Source organism: Equus asinus, chromosome 10 (assembly GCF_041296235.1).
Source record: "Equus asinus isolate D_3611 breed Donkey chromosome 10, EquAss-T2T_v2, whole genome shotgun sequence".
In the NCBI taxonomy this organism is placed as follows: domain Eukaryota; kingdom Metazoa; phylum Chordata; class Mammalia; order Perissodactyla; family Equidae; genus Equus; species Equus asinus.
In genome coordinates this window covers 53,747,065-53,766,483 of record NC_091799.1, presented here as the reverse complement: position 1 = coordinate 53,766,483, position 19,419 = coordinate 53,747,065, and the positions used below count along the sequence as shown (strand labels likewise).

General features: G+C 60.1%; 1 protein-coding gene across 1 annotated transcript; it reads right to left on the bottom strand.

Annotated features, from left to right (window-relative positions):
- Positions 1–295: 295 nt before the first annotated feature.
- Positions 296–18,742, bottom strand: COLGALT1 (collagen beta(1-O)galactosyltransferase 1). The gene is made up of 12 exons (XM_070519398.1): positions 18,398–18,742; positions 17,150–17,260; positions 16,366–16,483; positions 12,320–12,454; positions 10,953–11,157; positions 9,831–9,950; positions 5,155–5,231; positions 4,978–5,084; positions 4,586–4,718; positions 3,209–3,336; positions 2,046–2,252; positions 296–1,880 (listed from the first exon to the last, which is right to left on the bottom strand). The coding sequence occupies exons 1-12, from the start codon at positions 18,658–18,660 to the stop codon at positions 1,613–1,615; spliced, it is 1,872 nt and encodes a 623-aa protein (XP_070375499.1). The 5' UTR covers positions 18,661–18,742; the 3' UTR covers positions 296–1,612.
- Between the last annotated feature and the right edge of the window lie 677 nt (positions 18,743–19,419).

Here is a 19,419-nt window from a genome sequence, read left to right as displayed (position 1 = left end):
CCGGGGCTTCCTGGGTCGCCTCCTGGAGGACTCCCGCGCCCTCGAATCCTCATCTTGGGGTGTTTTCTGGAGACTCCAAACCCTGGCAGCCCCTCCTCGTTGTCCTCTCAGTCAGTCCTGCAGGGACCCCGCAGGCGGAGGGAGGGGGCCGTCTGACGGGGCGGCCGGGAACGCGGGGCTCCCACTAGCGGCTTCTCTCCAGCCCCGTTCCCGCTGGCCTCGGCCGGCAGCAGGGGTGGGAGTGGGAGGCACGTGGGGGCGCGCAGACCACTGGACCGAGAAGACAACCCAGACTGACGTCAAAATTAACCAGGAACATTTAATAAAAAAATAGGCGAGTCATCTAGGACCCGGCCCGACGAGCAGTGACCCCTAAGAGAGTGAAGCCCGGCCTGCCGGCTCCGACATTCATCCTGCTGAAGGCACAGCAAGTCCTGCGGCCTGTGCTGGGGACACTGCCGAGGCCATGGGCGGCCCGGACACGTGAGCCCGCCACAGGCTCGGACAGAGGAGCCCCTGAGCAGCCCCAGAGCACAGCTGAGACGCAGGCTGGGAGGTCAAGCCCACAGCCGGAGTGGGCACGGGAGCCCCAGCCGCCATCTGCATCCCTCGCCCCCTCCAGGGGGGCTGGGTCCAGGGGGCTCGCATGAGGCCGTGTGGTCGCTGGGACCCACCACTGCCCCTGGCGAGGGAAGTCACCCCCCTCCTGGGTGATGGCAAGATGTTGTCTGCACTCAGCTCAGGTGACTGGGGAACGAGGGAGAACAGAACTCAGTCAGCTTTTCTCCAACCCCACTGGGGGTCCATGAGGTCTGGTACACAGTAGGCCTTCAATCAATGCCTGCTGCATGAAGAAATGAAAGGACTCGTCATGTTCATCTCTGCGGCCCAGCACGTGGGTGAGGAACGCTGAGTGAGCACTGGCAGTGTTTTGTGTCACTAACGCCTGGTGCACACTCAGTGTTCTTCAGACGTGTGGGGCAGAAACCAATGAGACCAAGAAGCACCTTGTTTCCTTCCATCCCCAACTCTGAGCTCAGCTCCCAGCACACAGCAGGCACTCAGTAAGTGCAGAGTCAATAAGAACTTTTTGCATCACAGGTACCAGGTACATGGCAGGTGCTCAACGGGTTTGAATAAATGTTAAAATGTCTTGTTTATCTCAATATTCCCCAAGCCTGGAGTGGTGCTCCATATACAGTAGGCACTCAATAAATACCTGAATTAATTTAAAAAATGAATGCATACACTAGTGCCTGACTCTTGGGAGAAGCAATAAATGCCTGATGACTGAATCAATCAGTGACTGAGGGGATAAGAACGCGTCATTTGCTGCCATAGCACAGGAAACCGGTACACAGTAAATGCTTGAAAAGTTTCGAGCGCACGAAGAGCTGAACGATGGATTGCTCCCACCCAATGCCCCGGTGCCGAGCCCTGTTCCTGGCATACAGTAGGCACTCCATTAATGCTGCCTGCGTGCATGTGATTGCTGAGCGAAAACGGGCAGGCTGCTGCCCTGCCTGGAGAGCCCTTGTGGTCTGCCAGGGCTCCACAGGGTCCCCGCTGTCCCTGGTGAGCAGGCAGAGGCCAGGCCTGGGGCGGCCGCCCCTCAGAGCTCATCACGGGCCGCGCTGTCCAGCGGCGACTGCAGCACATCTGAGTTCTTGGCCTCGCGGCTCAGGGCCTGCTGCTCCCGCATCTTCTGGGATTTGGCACGGTCCCAGTCGGTCTTGACGTGCTCGTTGTCCCACACGACCGAGGTCTCTGTGTCACTCACGTACCCATCGTCCCCCGTGTAGTGTGTGGGGTAGACAAGCAGGGGCTCCACGGAGAAGGCGCGCAGGTTGCGGGGGGAGAAGTGGCTCTTGTACTCGGACCTGGGGGGAGGGGACTGTGAGGGGTGGCAGTGCCTCCCCCTGGGGAAGGGACAGATGGAAGGACAAGTGGCCAGAGGAAAAGACCCCTCCCCGGGGTCTGGGAGCCCCGCCCCACCCAGGACAGCCACTCAGCGAGACCCCAGCCCGCCTGCCCGCGGCCCTCACACTGGATGCTTGTCGAACATGACAGGCAGGAACTCGTCGACGGGCAGCATCTTGGCGAGCGGCTGGGCAGCCAGCAGCTTGCGGGCGCCTTGCTGGGAGAGCACGTAAGCCAGTGTCCAGTAGGAGTAGTCGGCCTCCACCAGGTTCCTCACTCGGGGCACGGCCTTCTCGGGGCGCTCCACTTGCATGCGCTTCCGGCCCACATAGCTGGGGTGCAGAATGGGGGCGCTGTCACCCTCCTCCTGCTCGCCAGAGAACACTAATCCAGAAAGCCAGGGATCCAGGGAGCCGCTGGCCCTGGGGTGGGAGTGGGTGGGGCGGGTTTGGAGAGCAATGAGGAGGCTGGCGTGGCTGGACCGGGAGGATGACAGGGTCTGGGGCCCACAGGGAAGAGAGTAGGTTTTAACCATGGGCACTAGGGAGCCATGGGAGGATTTGGAGCTGGGGAGGGTGGGATATCTATAACATTTTCTGAGGCTGTGCCACAAGGCAAGAGAGTGGGGCTGAGGGGGACGCTGCTCTGGGTTCAGGGGGCTGTGGGGCAGTAGGGCAAGGGGGATGGATATGGTGAGCAGTCAAGAAGGAAAGGGTACAGCTACTATTCATATTACTAGCATGGTCCAGAGTCTGGGGCCTAGAACCTGGATCGCAGTCCTGCACACAGGAGGGGGAGAAAGAGGGCGGGAGGAAAGGGGAGAAGGACAGAGGGAGAGAGAGGGAGAGAACAAACCAACCCCCCTATAAGGAGATTCTAAAGTACTCTTGCAGAAATATGCTGGCCACACCCCACCTGGTGCTGGTCTAAGACTCAAGCTTCTTGACTACGCCCCACACTCAGCCACCCCCAGCTTCTGACCACGCTCCCAAGCGCTGACTACAGCTACCCAAGCTCCCCAGCCATGCCCCACTCCCTACAGAACCCCTCAAGTCTCCAGGCCCTGACAAACCCGCCCCCCACAGCTGGGTCCATAAACTGACCTACCCCACAGGCCTTAGGCCAAGCCCCATGCACTGACTGCTCTCAGGTCCAGGACCACGGAGCGCCTCACACAGGTCACATGCCAGTCCTCCTAGCATACCCCCAAGAGCTGGCCCAACCCATTAACCTGCAGACGCCCTCAGACCTATAGGGTCTCGGCCACACCCCCAGGCCCCATACGCACATGAGGTCCCAGTCCAGACCCTCCCGGTCCACATCCCGCATGAGGTTCATCAGGCGCCTCTTGAAGAAGATCTCAAAGCGCAGGTCGTCCTCAAACACCAGCGACTTCTGCAGCCCCCGGTCAACGACCTGAGGGAGGACACCCGCCCAGGCCCGGGGAGATCAAGGCTCGGCCCTGAAGCCAGCTCTGCCTAAAGGCTCTGGGGCAGCAGGACAGAAGCAAAGGCACCCCTCCACCACCACTTTCTGGATCCACCTCCTCCACACTTGGCTAGACGCCCCAACCTGGCCTGGCTGCTTCCCCACCCCGGGGCCGGGGCCTGGGCTGTGTCTTTGACACAGAACGCCCTCCTTCAAGTAGCAGCAGGCAGGCTCCCTCTCACCCTTCAGGCCTCAGCTCAAATGTCATCCACCCAAGAGATCCTCCCTGACCACCATCCAAATATGCCAGCTGAGGACAATTCACAGCCCTGGGGCCTCTCCTGTAGACACAGCTCACTTACTTCATTGTAGTTTATTTCTTTGTGGTTTATCATCACTCTCCCCACCTCGCGGGGCTGTGAGCCCCCTATTGGGGGTGGGGGGGGTCTCTCTTGGTGGCTGTTGTCCCCAGCACCAGCCCTGGTGCACAGTAGGTGCTTGGCAAATGTTCCCTGAATGAATGAACTTGAGAATCTTCATGACTGCCCCCCTGAGACTGTGACTCTGTCATCTGGGGAAACTGAGGTTCAGACTGGGAAGTGCCTTCCTTGCTCACAGAGCTCACCCCTCTAAGAGGCAGGGCCAGACCTGAACCAGGGTTCCCGCAGCTCCAGGGCCACCTGGACACCACAACCTCTGCCCCATGCTATCCACCATGAATCTCAGGAAAGGAGGGCAGGGGAGCCCCTCCCCACGCACCCTCCCACCCCGCAGCCAGATGCCGCATCTGGCCTCACACCTGACAGCCCCAAGTTCAAATCCCAGCCTGGTGTCTTCACTCATCACAGCCTCTCCCTCCAAGGGTGGCTCACGAGCCCCCAGGCTGACGGGTACCAATGAGTGGGGTCCATGATGGCTAGCGTCACCAAGGCTGTTACTTCTATTAGCAAGCACTGAGCACAGAGCCCAGGCTCCAAGGACACTGGACAACAGCTGGGCATGAGGAGGCCTCAGACCCCACCTATTCCAGGAACTGGGCTCCCCGCCCCGTCCCCAGGCTGCTTGCACAACGGCACAGTGGGGGACAGCAGCTCCCCTGCCCAGGGGTCCGGGCACGGGCCGGGGAAGGATGCGCTGAAGAGGCCGTCCCTCTGCGAGTCTGGAAGCCTGCGTGGGGCGCAGGCAACTCCCTCCCTGAGCCGTAAGGAGGCTGAGGGCCCCACCCCGCCAGACCCACCTCCTTCCAGATGTTATAGTGGCTGAGGAAGCAGCCCAGCTCCCCCTTGGTGAGGGGCCGCCCGTGGTAGGGGTCCCGGTAGCCAGGCAGCATCTGGATGCCCAGCGCCTCCACCTGGCTGGTGTTCATGGCCCTGGAAGGGCAAAGGAGGGGTCGGCGGGAGACCACCCTCAAGTCCACCATCAGCGTTCCCCTCTGGCTGAGCCGCCAACTCCGTCTCCCGCTGTTAGCACCCCTGCTGGACCCCACGAAGCCAGGTCTGCCAGAGCGGGGTCCACCTGAGCGCACGTCGGCCAGCCCCTCTAGGGTCGGACTCCCCTCCCCTCCACGGTGCCACCAGCACAGTCCACGCCCAGGTGTGGAGCCACCCCTCCCGCCGAGGCGGGACTCACTTGCCGTCCACAGCCTCCACCAGCCGGCACTCGATCTCCTGCGCCCTAAGCGCCTGCAGCATGCGTGTCCGCCGGTCCTGCCGCCGCTTCAGGTTGATCATGAAGACCTGCGGCCCAGAGACTCCGTCGGACCCACCAGCCAGCCCACCGCCCCACCCCCCGGAAGGCCTGGCCCACCTCATCAAAGCCCATCTTGTCAGGCATCTTGGTGGGCACTGAGATGAACCGGGAGGGCTCCACTGGTGGGTGTTTCACTGCGGGGCAGAGAGAAGCCAAGGGGTCAGTGGGGTTACAGGGGGGCTCCAGCCTCTTTCCAGTGCCCCGTCCACAGCCCCTCCTTGGCTCCATAGCACCCCAAGCTCCTCAGCCTGTGTTGGAGACCCTGCCTGACCTGGCCGCACCTACAACGCCCGTGCTAGTCTCCCCCCACGCCTACTCATTCTGGCTGCTGGCACCCCAAACTCACCCATTCCAACCTCAGGACCTTTGCACAGGCTGGGCCTCTGCCAGGAACACCCTTCCTTCCTCCCCCTGAATTCTCAGCTAAGAAGCCTCTTGATGAGGGCAGGGGAGCCTCCTAATGTCCCCAGGCTGAGCCGGGTACCTCCTCCATCAAACCCCTCGCCTTGCTGTCCCAACTCCCTGGCTCCCTGTCCATCTCCCCTCAGCCTCCCAGGACAGATGCTAGGTCTGCCCACTCACACTGGGTCCCCAGTACCCAACACAGTGCCCAGCCACAGCAGGTGCTCAATAATTACTCAGCATGAACACAGGAATGATGGTGAGCTATGTGGCTTGGAATGACGACCTTGGCTTTCCTCCTCTATAAATGAGCTAATAAACCTCTCAGAAGTTTCACAAAAAGATGCCGTGAAATCACACGTTGTTATGGGTTGAACCGTGTCCCCTAAAAAGGTATGTTGGTGTCCCAACCCACACAACCTCAGAACACAACCTTATCTGGAAACAGGGTCTTTACAAAGGTGGTCAAAAGGAGCTCATCAGGGTGGGCCCGAATCCAACAGGGCTGGGGTCCTTAGAAAAATGGGGAATTTGGATGCAGAGACACACACAGAGGGAAGACGGCATGAAGACATGTCATGGCCGTGGGACCGCAGTGACGTGTCTACAAGCCAAGGGACACCAAGATTTCAGAGTGCTCATGGTGTGTCGCCCTTGTAGCTGCCGTGAGCAATGCTCAGGCCACAGCCCGGGGCCTGGCTTGGCACGTCTCTGATGGTTTGCTGAGAAGGACTGGATCCACACGTGAACATGGCCTGGCAAGGTCCCTGCCTGCCCACCAGGGTGGCCCCGAGAAGCCCAGCACGATGGTGAGTGTGGCAGCCGCCTCGCCAAGGATGAAGGCTCAGGTGAGCTCGAGGGACAGACTCCAGCCCTCTGTCTGGGAGAGGCCTGGGCAGCCCTGGCCTTCCCCAGGGACACCACAGCCTGGGGCCTCCTCCCACCCAGAACCCTTCCCAGCTCCCGACCCCCCGGGCTCTCTTTGGAGGAGCCGGAGAACCCAGGACAAGGCTTTGGGATCCGAAGACTCGAGTTCAAATGCCAGGTGCCCTTTCCCTCCTCTGTCTGAGCCTCTGCCCACACTGGTGGGGGGTGTGGACAGCCACAGTACCAGGCTGTGGGGTGGAGGGTCCCTTCTCCCTTCGTCAGTTCTGGGAGAATGGGGCACATCAGGCATCCTGAAGGAGCAGAGCAATGCTGCCTTCCCAGAGGGCCAGGTCACAGCGACAACCCTCAGACCCATCACGGGGTGAAAAACTGAACGTGCCCAAAGAGAGGCCTGGCCGGGGCCCCCGGCTCCTGGCGGTGGGAGCCCTCAGAACGTCCTGCCTGATAAGAGCGTCTGTTTGAAACCAATGCACAGACAGAGACCAGACCAGTGGTTATGGGATGGCGAGGGGGTGGTGGGGGTGAAGGGATAACGGGGCACGTGTACGGTGACAGCAACTAGATTTGGAGAAGAACACGATCCAGTCTACACATCAGTCGAAATGTAATGATGTACACTTGACACTTACAGAACGCTATAAACTAATGAGACCTCAATTTCTTAAAAAAGACTATCTTTGTTTGCCTGGGGCCTTGGGTCACACTGGGTGGTCTATGTCAACAGTGTGATTTCGGGTGGGGGTCTTGGGCCATGTCTTTTCAGCTCCCCTCTGTAGGGGCTGGAGACGAAGGTCAGCCATGCAGGCAGTCAGCCGGGTCCACCTCTGTGAGCCCCCATAAAAACCCTGGACACCGAGGCCTGGGGAGCGTCCCTGGTGGCAGTACACCATGCGTGCGGTCACACATTGGTGCTGGGGGAAGTAAGCGCTGTCCCCATGACTCCATGGGGAGGGGACAACCAGAAGCTCCGTGCATGGAGCTCTCCTGGATGCTGCCCCATGCACCTCGTCCCTTTGCTGACTGCAATCTGGCCCTTCCGCTGTAACAAATCGTAACTGTGTGCACAACAGCTTCAGTGAGTTCTGAGAGCTTTCAGCAAATTATCAAACCTGAGCTGGGGCTCAGAGACCCTGAGCCTGCGACGGGGGTGAGAAGTAAGGGTGACCTCACGGACGTTCCTAACCTCGCGTCCACTAATGCATGTGCAGAACCTTCTCACACGCAGGTATGGAACTCATTGCAACTCTGGGAAAAATGAGAAACGCGCTCTATGTCCCTCAGGAGGAGAGAGAAAGCAACATAGTAAAGTGACGTGGGACACAGCCAAGAGGGGATAAATCTGCCGTTGAACGTCCCCATGGACTACTACGCGGCAGGCAAGGGAGCAAGCCACAGCCGCACACGGCAGCCGGTGACGGCACAGACAGGATGCTGAGCAGAAGATGCCGCACACGAGTGGCACAAGGTGCAAGTCCTCTGAACGAAGCACCAGAAGGGCAGAACCCATCCGCCAACGCAATTGGGACAGCACGAGCCCAGGGGAAGCCAGGGCCTGGCCTGGAGCTGACGAGGAGGTTGTAAACAACCATGCCGCCCATTACCCATCCCCACTGTGTGCCCTAACACTCGACACACAGGATTCACAGTGAGCTGGGTTTATGGGGCCATTGGCAAAGATGCCCATCGTCCGTGAGCAGGTGGGGCGGGATGCAGCTACAGGTCCCTGGACGCAGGGCGCATCACTCCGAGCTTTGCTGCAAGTCTGAAATTTCACTGCGAGAAACGTTTCTGCAGACATGAAAAATCACGAGCACAGCCCAGTCCAGGGACCCACACGTGCATGGGAGAGAAAAGGCGGTTTTCACACAGACCGCGAGGCAGTCTCTGCACAAGCGCCTGAAACCCCCGAGCCTGCTGTCCACCTGTGTGCTCTGCCCCGGCCCCGAGACAGGAGAACATCCCCGCCTCCGTTGTGCCTGAGCTGTGACAGGGGCGTGAACGGCAGCCCCACGGGACATAACAGAAGCACACGTGAAGATGCGAGCTAGGAAACTGGCAGCTGCAGCCGCACTCCTCAGGGCCTGGCCGCTGGGTCTGGGGGCCACAGGCAGGGACCCGCCCTCGTGACTGCGGCCCAGGGCTGCAGCTGGGCTGGGGCCTACGTGTAACAAGTGCTCAGGGGATGCCCCGAGACAGAGGGCAGGGTGCCATTCCATACTCAGCCACCAGAGGGAAACACACACACACACACATACACACCCCCCCCCCAGAGGGAAACACACACACACACACACACACACACACACACACACAGAACCTTCTAGAAGCAGTTAAGAGTGGGAAACAGCCCCAGCAGAGGCCACACACACACACACACACCCCCCCCCAGAGGGAAACACACACACACACACAGAACCTTCTAGAAGCAGTTAAGAGTGGGAAACAGCCCCAGCAGAGGCCACACACACACACACACACACCCCAGAGGGAAACACACACACACACACACACACACACACACACACACACACAGAACCTTCTAGAAGCAGTTAAGAGTGGGAAACAGCCCCAGCAGAGGCCACACACACACACACACACACCCCAGAGGGAAACACACACACACACACACACACACACACACACACACACACACAGAACCTTCTAGAAGCAGTTAAGAGTGGGAAACAGCCCCAGCAGAGGCCTGGCCCTCCCGGCCCCTCCCCATGGGCGCTGCCTCACAGCTCGGCCAGGACTGAGTGTCTGTTGCTCCCCAGCCAGCCGGGGGGCGGGGGGCAGCCCTCCTCCCACAACCCGGGCGCGCTGCCCAGGGGCCCACCAGAGGGACAGCTGCCAGTTTAATAGTTTATGGATCTATTTACACGGTATCAGAAGAACAGAGATTGCACTTGTGGTAAAAATACATAGTTTCCTTTTTAAAATAAATATATTCAAGCGGAAAAAAAAGGCGTCTGCTCAAGATAAATATTAAATAAACAGTGGGCCTGAGGGTTGGAAACGGCAGTTGAGGATTCCTCAGTGAGGACCGCCCTCCCGCCCTGCTCCCCAGCCTCCAGGCCCCCCCGGACTGCCCTGGGGAAAAGGCCTGCCCACCCAGCTCAGCCCCCTGCTGCCACACCCACCTCGCCCGTTTCCAGAGCCCACGGCCACCAGCCTCCCGGCCTGTGCACGAGCTGCTCCCTCGGGCTGCAGGCCTCTTTCTGGCTAACACCTACTCACCCTGCACCTTAATGCCACCTCCCCCAGGAAACCCACCCTGACTGCCCCAAGCACACCATGCATAGGTACTTGCAAAGCCAGTGCTCCATGAGAGCAGGATAATGGTCCACCCTATTCCCGCCAGATCCCCAGTGCCCAGCCAAGGGATGGGCAGCCAGTTGACAGCTGTGAGGGGGCCCAGCGAGGGGGTGGCGCGGCGGACTCACCCATGACCTCCAGCTGCACGTGCAGGAAGCTCTCGGCCTCGTCCTGGAGGGTGCTGTGCGCCCGCAGTGGCACGGGCAGGAAGCCGTACACCTCCCTGTTGCACGCGTACATCTGCACCTCTGCACGGGAGAGCGTGGTCAGAGCCGGCGCGCACGCGAGGCCCACGGGGCCAGGGGCGCAGAGGGGCCGCCAGACACCCGGCCAACGGCGGGACTGGTGCGCTCTGGGCCCATAGGGCTCGTGACGGCGGACAGCCCGACCCTCGAAGAGGCGCCCTTACGTGGGGCAGGGGACACAGTGCCCGTGAGGTCGGTAGCGCCACCTCCGCCTGCGTTTGTCCTTCTCCAGACGGCTTACATCCTTACAACGAGGACGCATCATTTTTTAAAGTGAAAAACCCAACGGAAATGATTTTCATGTTAATTGGCTAACTTCTCCTGGAAAGAGCCGGATGGGGACCATCTTCAGCCTGCGGGCACCAGTGTCGGTCTCAGCAGCCAGGTCTGCCGCTGGGACGCAGCAGCCCTGGACCACGCTTACGTGGTGGGCCTGGCTATGTGTGACGAAACTTCACCTATAGGCACTGAAATTTGAATTTCAGATAATTTTCAGATGTCGTAAGATACTATTCTTCATTTTTTTCTAACTATTTAAAAACGTAAAAACCATTCTGAGCTTGTAGTCATACAAAAACAGATGGTAGGCTAGACTTTGCCCCAGGCCATAGTTTGCCAACCTCTGGTTTAAAATAATGACAGGTCAGCATATGGCTGTGTTCTCCTTCTTTTTAAAACTTTCTTTCCCCTAATTATCTGATTAAAATATACTCAACTACAGAAAACAGGGAGAGTATAGAAAAATGTTGAGATGGAAATAACCTTTAAGAAATAGGTCTTAAAGATCTGGGGAGTAAGGCAACCAGCAAAGCCAGGGCTGCAGAGAGACTAGGTTCTGGAGATGGCATCCCAACACCTGGATACAGCCACACCTGAAGCCATCCCTGCACCCTGAAGTTTTGGTTCTGTGAACCTTCTGTGGGTTCTGTTTGAACATGCTCAGCACAGGTCCCAACAAACCAGCCAGACGATGCCCCCATGATGGCAAACCCCCTGTGGGCTCACCTGCCTGCTTGCAGGAGAAGGCAAAAACGATGATGTCGTCGAAGGACCAGGTGTAGTCCGGGTGGGGAGGGTAGAATGCCAAGTTCCTGGAGGCCGCCTTCCGCAGGTCGATGAGGAATGTCGAGTGCACCATGGGCACTGCGAAGCAGCCGCGGCGCTCGCGCTTGCGAATGGGGATGTATGCAGGCGTGCGCCTGTAGTAGCCCTGTGCGGAGGGAGTGGAGTTCTGCACGCGCCCGGACGGCGAGGCTGGAGGCCCGGACGGCAGGCGCTGGGAACACGGGAGAGAAGCCCGGGCGCCAGCCTCTGGCTGCGGCGGCACTTCCCGAGCCCCGGGCTCTGGCGTGGCCAGTCGTCTGCCCCAGAGCCGCCGCGACGGGCCGTGGCAGGTCGGCAAAGGGAGACGGTCCCCCCTGCAGACCCAGCCAGAACTGTGGGCCAGACGGGCAGCGTCTGAGGGAGGAAATCAGACAGCTGCAACAGGGCCTGACACTCGCCACCCTGCAATTTACACGGACAGTGAACACCAGAGTGGCTTCAAGGAAGCAGCGGGTCTTGCAGAAGAGAAGTTTTGAAAGCTTCTGGAACAATCTAGCATTGGCCTCTCTTCCTTGTTCCTTTACAAATTGGCACTGTCAGCGCATAACATTTAGATTTATGCAACATATTTTAAGACATAGAAAACACTGAACTGCTCACTTTAAAATGGTGAATCTTATGCTATGTGAATCACACGTCAAGTTACAACAAAGACAGGAGGAGACAGGCTGGGGCAGCGTCCTGGCTCCAACCACTGACCCCGTCCTCTAGCATGGCCCCTGCTCCAGCACCCACCCATTCCCTCCCCCTGGCTTTGCCTGCAACCCCACCCCCAACCCTGGAGACGGACTTGTGGCCCAGGCCTGGTCAATCAGAGCCCGGCATGTTCCTGGCGTCAATAATTGGTTCAGGGGTAAGAGGAGACGCCAAGGTCAAATCAGAGAGGATTCTGGCTGCATGCTGCTGGGATCGTTCCCCAGGAGTCTGAAAATGAAGCCACCCAAGGGATGGAGGAAGACAACACTGCTGTTTGAATACCTGGATCAAGCCTTGCTTGAAGTCCTACCACTTCCTAACTGTGTGGGCTTAAGCAAGTCACTTCCTCTCTCTGTGTTTCTGTTCCTGCCTCAGTAATGGGGTTGGGGTCGGGGGAGATAACACAATCATGGACCCTCCCTCAAGGAGCTGCTGAAGGATTATCACGATGGTGGTGTAACATGTTCACCATGAGGCACTGTGAGGCTAAGTTAGACTCCAGCCACCGCCCCTACTTGCTCGGCCCAGTCCCCCCACTCCCGGACCCCACCCGATGCCGGCAGCCCCCTGACCTGGGAAGTCATCCCACACCAGAAGTTGGAGTAGGCGGCCCGGGAATCCAGCATGGGGGCCACCACCGTCTTGTTCTCAGCGATGAGCAGGGACAGCGTGTCGGGGTTGAGGATCAGGTTGTCTGCATCCACGAACTGCAAAACATGCGACACGGCATCAGCGCCAGCCGCCGGAGGGATGTGGGGGGCGGAGGTCAGCATCTTGGGGGTCCGGGCACCCTGAGCAGTGCCGGGGGCCCCAGGGAGATGCCTGGCCCCTCCACCAACGGCACTGCCCTCAGCAATGAGCCAACCGTGGTGTACACAGGAAACACACTCGAGGAAGAGGAGGGAAGGGCCACACGGACCCAAGTGGGCCGCAGACACGGCGCTGGCGACAGCCTGCACGGGGTGTTGGGCGCGCCACGTGGCTCTGTCCATGGGAGCTTCTAAAACGGCGGCGCTGCTAGAGGAGGCAGGGCGGGGCAGGGCCGCCTCTGTGGGGTGGCTGGAGGAACACACTGCTTTTCCACGTGAGTCAGATGCCAATAAAGTTCGTAAAAATAGGATCTTTACATGAGGCTCTTTTCTTTTTCTTTAACACCTTGAATGTTGGGGTAAACAGATGATAGCTTGTTTACTGCCACCTCGAAGGAAATTCACCAACCCATTAACAGCCTCCCCGGGAGGGGGTGCCTGCTGGGTTCCCCACAACCGTGTCACCAATCCCATCCAGAAAGGCCAACCGGGATGTTTGTGGCCATGCTGTTTGTCACACGACCTTGGGGATGACCTGGAGTCTCGCAGCAGCGGCTCAGCTAGAGAAAGCCTGGCCCGCCCCGCTGAGGAATGGCGGCCTGGCGCACGGTCCCATCTCCACGAGACATCCAGGACAGGCACCCGGGAATCATGCACAGAAAGCGGCTAGGTAAGGACACGCCTGTTGACCGGGACGTGAGCACCAGCCAGCCTGGCACAGAACCGCTGGGAAGGCGCGCTTTGCTGCATCTGGTCCACAGACAGGCTTCCTGTTACCCACGTGGTATTTTCAGAACACCTGAATCACTTGTCACACACAACACCAAAAACGAGAAGTCCGGCCTCCTCCAGCAAGACAGGACGGCGCTCCCCGTGGCAGCCACAGCGGGAGACGGGAGGCAGCCGCCCCAGGCCAAGCCACGCGCTGCGGAGTGTCCCTGCCCGGCCCCTGTGGCCCTCTGGACATACGTGCAGTGAAAACAGCACAACAGTCTGGCGGCTCCTCAAAGAGTTAAACACGGAGATCCCGGACCCAGCGCCTCCACCCGAGGGAGAGACACGAGAGAACCGGCAACAGCGACTCCAACAGATGTCTGGCCACCACGGCCACACAGGGGCAGCGAGCCAGGCATCCACTGACACATGACGGACGCACGAAACGTGGGCCATCCACACAACGGAACAACACTCAGCCACAAAAGGATGAGGCCTGACCCGTGCCGCCGCGTGGATGGCCCTCGAAAGCCTGGAGCTGGGGGAGAAGCCGGCCCACAGGCGACGGCGGGAGAACCCGTCCCTCCGAAGCGTCCAGCACAGGCACGCCTGCAGCAAGAGGCAGCACATCGGTGGTCTGTGGGCTCGGGGAGGGGCTGGGGGGCCGGGGCTCCTTTCAGTGTGATGGAAACTAGTTCTGGAACTAGCAGAGGGGGTGGTGGCCCAACGTGACAAACGCGCCAAATGCCGCGAACGTCCACCGGAAAACGGTTACTGTCACGTTACACAAACTGCACCTCAAGTAAAACACACAAAGAACACCCAGAAAGTGAGTCTCTCTGGGAGATAAGACTGCAAAGTTTGGGCTTGTTTTCCTTTCCTAAGCTCCTTATTTTTTCTTGTATATTTTCTTACAAGTAACACCCGTAGTGTTTATAAAGAGAGGCCCTTTTAATAAGAATTTGAAAACATTAGGCAAACGATTTCACACCCCCCTGTGGATTTCCAGAGTCCCGGTCCCCACACTGCAGCGTGTGTCAAAGCTGCTTTGAGTCTGGAGCCAACACCTTGAGCTGCACCCACATTTGCTGAGGGAAGGAGGTGGGGACCAGGCACCGTCAGTCCATGGAGCACATCCCACGGAGGCGGATCGGCAACCCGGCCGGCTGGGTCTGGGAGGGGCCAGCCCGCCTCCGTGCCTCCCTGGTTCCCAGGCCCCAGCCCACCCTCCCCAAGCCTCCACTTTCCCATCTGCAAAATTCAGAGGCGGCGGCAGCCCACAGGCCCCAGGGAGAGCGTGTTCCCTCCTCCCTCCTTCCGGGAGGTGGCTCCATCCACCCACTGGCTCTGGCAGGACGTGGGGACCTCCCAGCACCCTCCCAGCTGGTCCCCAAGCAGGGCCTACCCACTTGGCCTCAGAACACATCCTGAGCCCACAAGCCGTTCCCACAGCCCCCGCCCAGGCCTGCACCCTGGCTTCCTGCTGCCCCACTCCGGCCCCAACCAGCCTGCTCCCCACGGCAGGTACAGGGCCTTCGGAAACTCACAGATCAGAATACGGGCCTCCCGGCTCACACTCACTGTGGCCCCCACTACCCTCACAGTGGAAGCCAAACCCCTCCCTCAGCCTGTGTCGTCTGCCCCCACCCACCGCTTAGGCATCATCCTCTCCGTCACCCACTCAATCACTCCATTCCAGCCAACTGGCCTCCTCGCCAGGCCCTGAACGCCCCGAGTCGCTCCCTGCTCGTCCCTCTACCCCAGACACTGTCCCCCAGCACCCCCAAGGCTCTTTTGCTCCTTCAGGTCTCTGCCAGGGTCCCCTGCTAATGGAGGCACCCCCAGTCTGCTCACTCAACACCCCGGCCTGGTTATGCCAGCTGTCGTGGGCTGAATGGTGGTCCCCCAAGAAGATACGCTGAAGTGCTGACCCCGGGAGCCTATGGCTGTGACCTCATTTGGAAATAAGTCTTTGCAAACGTCACGAAGACCTAAGTTAAGATGTGGTCACGCTGGACTAGGGTGGGCCTTGAACCCAATGACTGGTGACCTCAGAAGAGCAGAAGAGACACAGAGAGGAGCCGTGTGACCAGAGCAGAGCCTGGGTGACGTGCCCACAAGCCAAGGGCGCCTGAGTCCCTAGAATCTGGAGGAGGCCAGGAAGGACCCCGCAGAGCCTCTGGAGGGAGCCCTGCGACATGTGTGCTTCACACGTCCAGCCTCCAGAATGAACTGCCCGTGTTTCAAGCCCCCGTGTGTGGTACTTGTCACGGCGGCCCCAGGACACTGATAAGCCATCAGTGATAAGCCACTGATAAGCCTTTCTATAGTCTCCTCCTGGCACCAGCTGCCTTCCGCTACTTCCTCACTCAGTTCTGCTGGCTTTCTGGTCACACCACCTTCCCTGGGGCGCTCGGAGGTGGGGCTCAGCCTGTGCTGGCCCTCACCGTGTCCCCAGGTCCCACAGCAGGAGGGCCCCGGGAAGGGCCTGCAGATGTATGCTGACTGACAGATAAAGAAGGCGCAGACCTGAGTTCGGGGCCTGGCGCTGCCAGGCTGGCGTTATTGCGTTCAACCTCCACGGGAGCAGCCGCGACACTGCCCTCCCCACCTGCACGAGGGAGACGTCCACGGTGGGTGGGGGGTCACGGGCTGAGGGGCTCACAGAAGGCCCGCGGGCACGCGGCCCAACACTACTGCGCTCAAGCCTCGACGTCCCCTCCTCCCAGAGGCAGCGCCAGCCCGGGGAGGAAGCGAAAGTCAGGCCTCAGCAGTTCGTCTCCGATGCCCTCACCCGACCCCTCCTCCAACGTCTCCGAGTGACCCAAGGGGCGACATCGTGGGACAGGCAGGGACAGCGACAAAGGTGGAGACGACACAAGTGTCCGACCCCCAGGTGACTGGGGACACAAGCTGATGACCGAGAACCCAGGCAGCCCAGCAGCCCTCCAGCAGGCAGCTGTGTCACCTCCGACAGCTCCCTCCCCTCTCAGAGCCTCAGTCTACCCCTCTGTAAAATGGGGTCAAGGATGCTCCCTATGTCCTGCTGCCCGGCCTTCCCTCGGACACCGCAGGCCTCCAGCCCCGGAACTCACCAGAATGTAATCAGCCCACATGTCCCGGGCCGACTTCAGGGCCGCCTGGCGCAGCTTCATGACATGCTCGTAGCGGGAGTCGGACCAGTGCTTGGGGCCCTCCTCGTCTGGGTAGGACCTGCGGAGAGGCAGCCGTGATGGGGGGGTGTCAGAGGGGGCTTCCTGGAGGAGGGGATCTGTAAGCTGGATCTGAAGGCTGGGAAGGAGCAAGAGGAGACAACAGGAGGAGGGGGTGTCCCGGCAGGGGTACGAAGGTACAGAGGTCCCCAGTGCTTCCTGCCCAAAGGTAGGAGAGCCCGAGGCAATCTGTAGGGTGGAGAGAAGGCTCAGCAATCAGAACGAGGGGGAGCAAGGGGCCGCAAAGGCCACTCCAGGCCACCTGAGGGGCACGGGGAGCCAGGGGAGAGGAGAAACTCTGGGGCCTGTCTTCCCGGACTCAGCAGCTGGTCGGGGTAGCGAGGGGGACAGGAATAAACCCAGACAGAGTGAAAGGAGCCCGGTGGGCACTGCCTGGGGTCTCCCGGGGAAGCTGGCGGCAGAGCTGGTGCGGAGGAAGCACTGGGCGGCCACCAGAAAGACCAGGAGAGGGAACTCCAGGTGGAGGGCAGGCCCAGGCCAACAGTCTGGAAGGGGATCACGGCTGCTGGTGAAGCTGAGGGAGGTGACAGGAGCCAGTTGGCAACAAGGACTGCAGAGCCCTGGGCTGCGAGCTGGGGTTCTGCCCAGAACCACAGGCAGTCGTGGCGGGGGAGGTGGGGTGTAGCCAGTCCCACTGGGCACTCACCTGGGCTCCTCTGCCGGCCGCCACTCCACAGAATGGTACAGACTCTTCACGGCCACGAGCCACTCCCGCAGCACAGCTGACGTGTTGTCTGAGTTGTGGTCTGTGGCCACCCTGTCGGTGGAGGGGGACAGTGAGCGAGGTTGGGGAGACTGAGGCCAGAAGGGGCAGCCGCCATGCAACCTGGGCTCTGAACCCGGCTCGGCCGCCGAGGCCAGAAGGGGCAGCCGCCATGCAACCTGGGCTCCGAACCCGGCTCAGCCGCCATCAGCTACACAACCCTGGGCAAGATGCTTCCCCTCCCCGTGCCTGTTCCCTCATCTGTTCCCTGGGGTGAGAGCAGGGCCCACTTCACTCCATCGGCACAGGCAGAGGGAATTAAACAAGCTAATTTCGGAAAAACACATTAGACACTATTAGTACCACTAAGCATCTAGGCTCTTACAACCAAGTTCGGCACCAAGTACATGCGATTTAATAAAAATACATAAATATCATACACCCCTGCCCCACCTTTCTCAATTCTCTTCTATGAGCAACACCACCTTATAGTAGGCTGTGATCATTCATTCATTCAACAAACATTTCTTAAGCACCAACTGTGTGCTTAGATTATCCAAGCTGAGGAATCTCAGGAAGAGGGAAGAGGGACATTTGGGAGTCTAGTTTGACCATGGAGCCGAAAGCTATTCTCCCAAATGAATTGTTACTAAGTCGACAAGGACAGCAGTGATGACAGTAATAATAACCACGGCACCAAGTCCGTGATGCCAGACACAAGGGCTTCACACCCGTTAACTGGTTAATCTTCAGAGACAAACCAACTGGAGTTACATTAATACCCCCATTTTCCAGATGAGGAAACTGAGGCAGGAGGTGGGAAGTCATCCATCGGACATGTTCATGGCTCTGCCCCATCCTCCTTCTAGGAAGGACCCAGTTACCCACTCGGATCCAGGCCCACTGGGGTCACGGGGCAGGGGACCAAGGCGGCAGCAAGGGCAGAAAGACTTTTAGTTAGGGGAAACGGACAGCGCCCGAGGCAAGGCCCCAGGGCGCTCCAGGCGCCCCTTCTTTGGAGCTGTGTGTGCTCCGCAGGGGGCAGGCGCCAGCCAGCAGGGCAGCGGCCGACACAGCCGAAAGGGCCGGGGCGGCGGGCAGGGCGCGGCCGAGGGGCGGCGGCGGGCAGGGCGCGGGCCGGGGGGCGGCGGCGGGCGGCGGGCAGGGCGCGGGCCGGGGCGGCGGGCTCACCACAGCGCCGTGCGCTCCCGCGGGTGCCGCAGCCGCTCGATGGCGCCCAGGGTGGCGGGCAGCGCGTGGGCCGCGTTGCGCGCCAGCAGCGCGATGAGCACGCGCGGCGCCTGCAGCGGCGACTCGGGGCTCCAGCGCTCCTCGGGGAAGTAGGCGGCGGCGCCCGGCGGGCCCCCCGGCGGCGGCAGCGCCAGAAGCAGCAGCAGCAGCGACGCCGGGAGCGGCCGCCAGCGTCGCCGGCACGCGCGTAGGGACGCCGCCATCGCGCCACGCGTCGCCTTTAAGCAGCTTTTCTGCCGGCTGGCGCGGACCGCGCCTTAAAGGGGCTGTCGGGGCCCCGCCCTTGCCATGAGCCTTAAAGGGGAGGAGAACGCCTGGCAGGAACCAGCCGTCAGGGCCCGCCTCCAGACGGCCTTAAAGGCACAGAGCGCTCGGAACCCTTCAACGGAACGCGGCTCCGTGCCTTAAAGGTGTCAGGGCTCAGAATGTGCCCTGCCTCCGGGCGACTGCTCTCGCAGGGACCCCCCCCCCCCCGATTCGCCGCCAAACTTCCATGTGTATAAGACCTGGGCTGTGTCCAGCAGGCGGACCTGGGTAGTTAAGACCTGGTTTGGGGCTTGAAAGATCTGAGCCTCAGTTTCCTTGGCTGCAACATGGGTTTTAGTGTCCTGGTTCCCGACCCCGCTGAGATGTCCTCGGGGATGGCTGGGTGTTAAGCACGCGGGCCCCGGAGTCTCCAGACCTGGCTTCAGATCCAGCCCCCGCCTGGGCTCGCTGTTTGAGCCTCAATTCCTCTGTCTGTAGAATGCGGTCATAACCCGCCGAGCAGGGCTGGTGTGAAGGTGGAGCCGGATGAAGCTTGTAGTGCGGAGCACGCCCTCCAGAGACAGGGTGGGCGTTGCCATAGAAATGCTACCAGGGGATTGTTTCCCAGTACTTCCGTGTAGTTTCTGATTGATAGTTTTTCTGTCATTCTTAAAAACTAAGTTTTAAGAATGATGCTCAGATGTATATTGCTAACA

Bases quoted from the DNA above. Each gene is read 5' to 3' on its own strand.
- COLGALT1 (XM_070519398.1), bottom strand. From the start codon at position 18,660: ATGGCGGCGTCCCTACGCGCGTGCCGGCGACGCTGGCGGCCGCTCCCG. The intron at 16,484-17,149 runs GTGAGTGCCCAG...GCCTCTCCGCAG, and splicing joins CGGCCGGCAGAGGAGCCCAG to GTCCTACCCAGACGAGGAGG. The intron at 9,951-10,952 runs GTGAGCCCACAG...TCTCCCGTGCAG, and splicing joins CTTCTCCTGCAAGCAGGCAG to AGGTGCAGATGTACGCGTGC.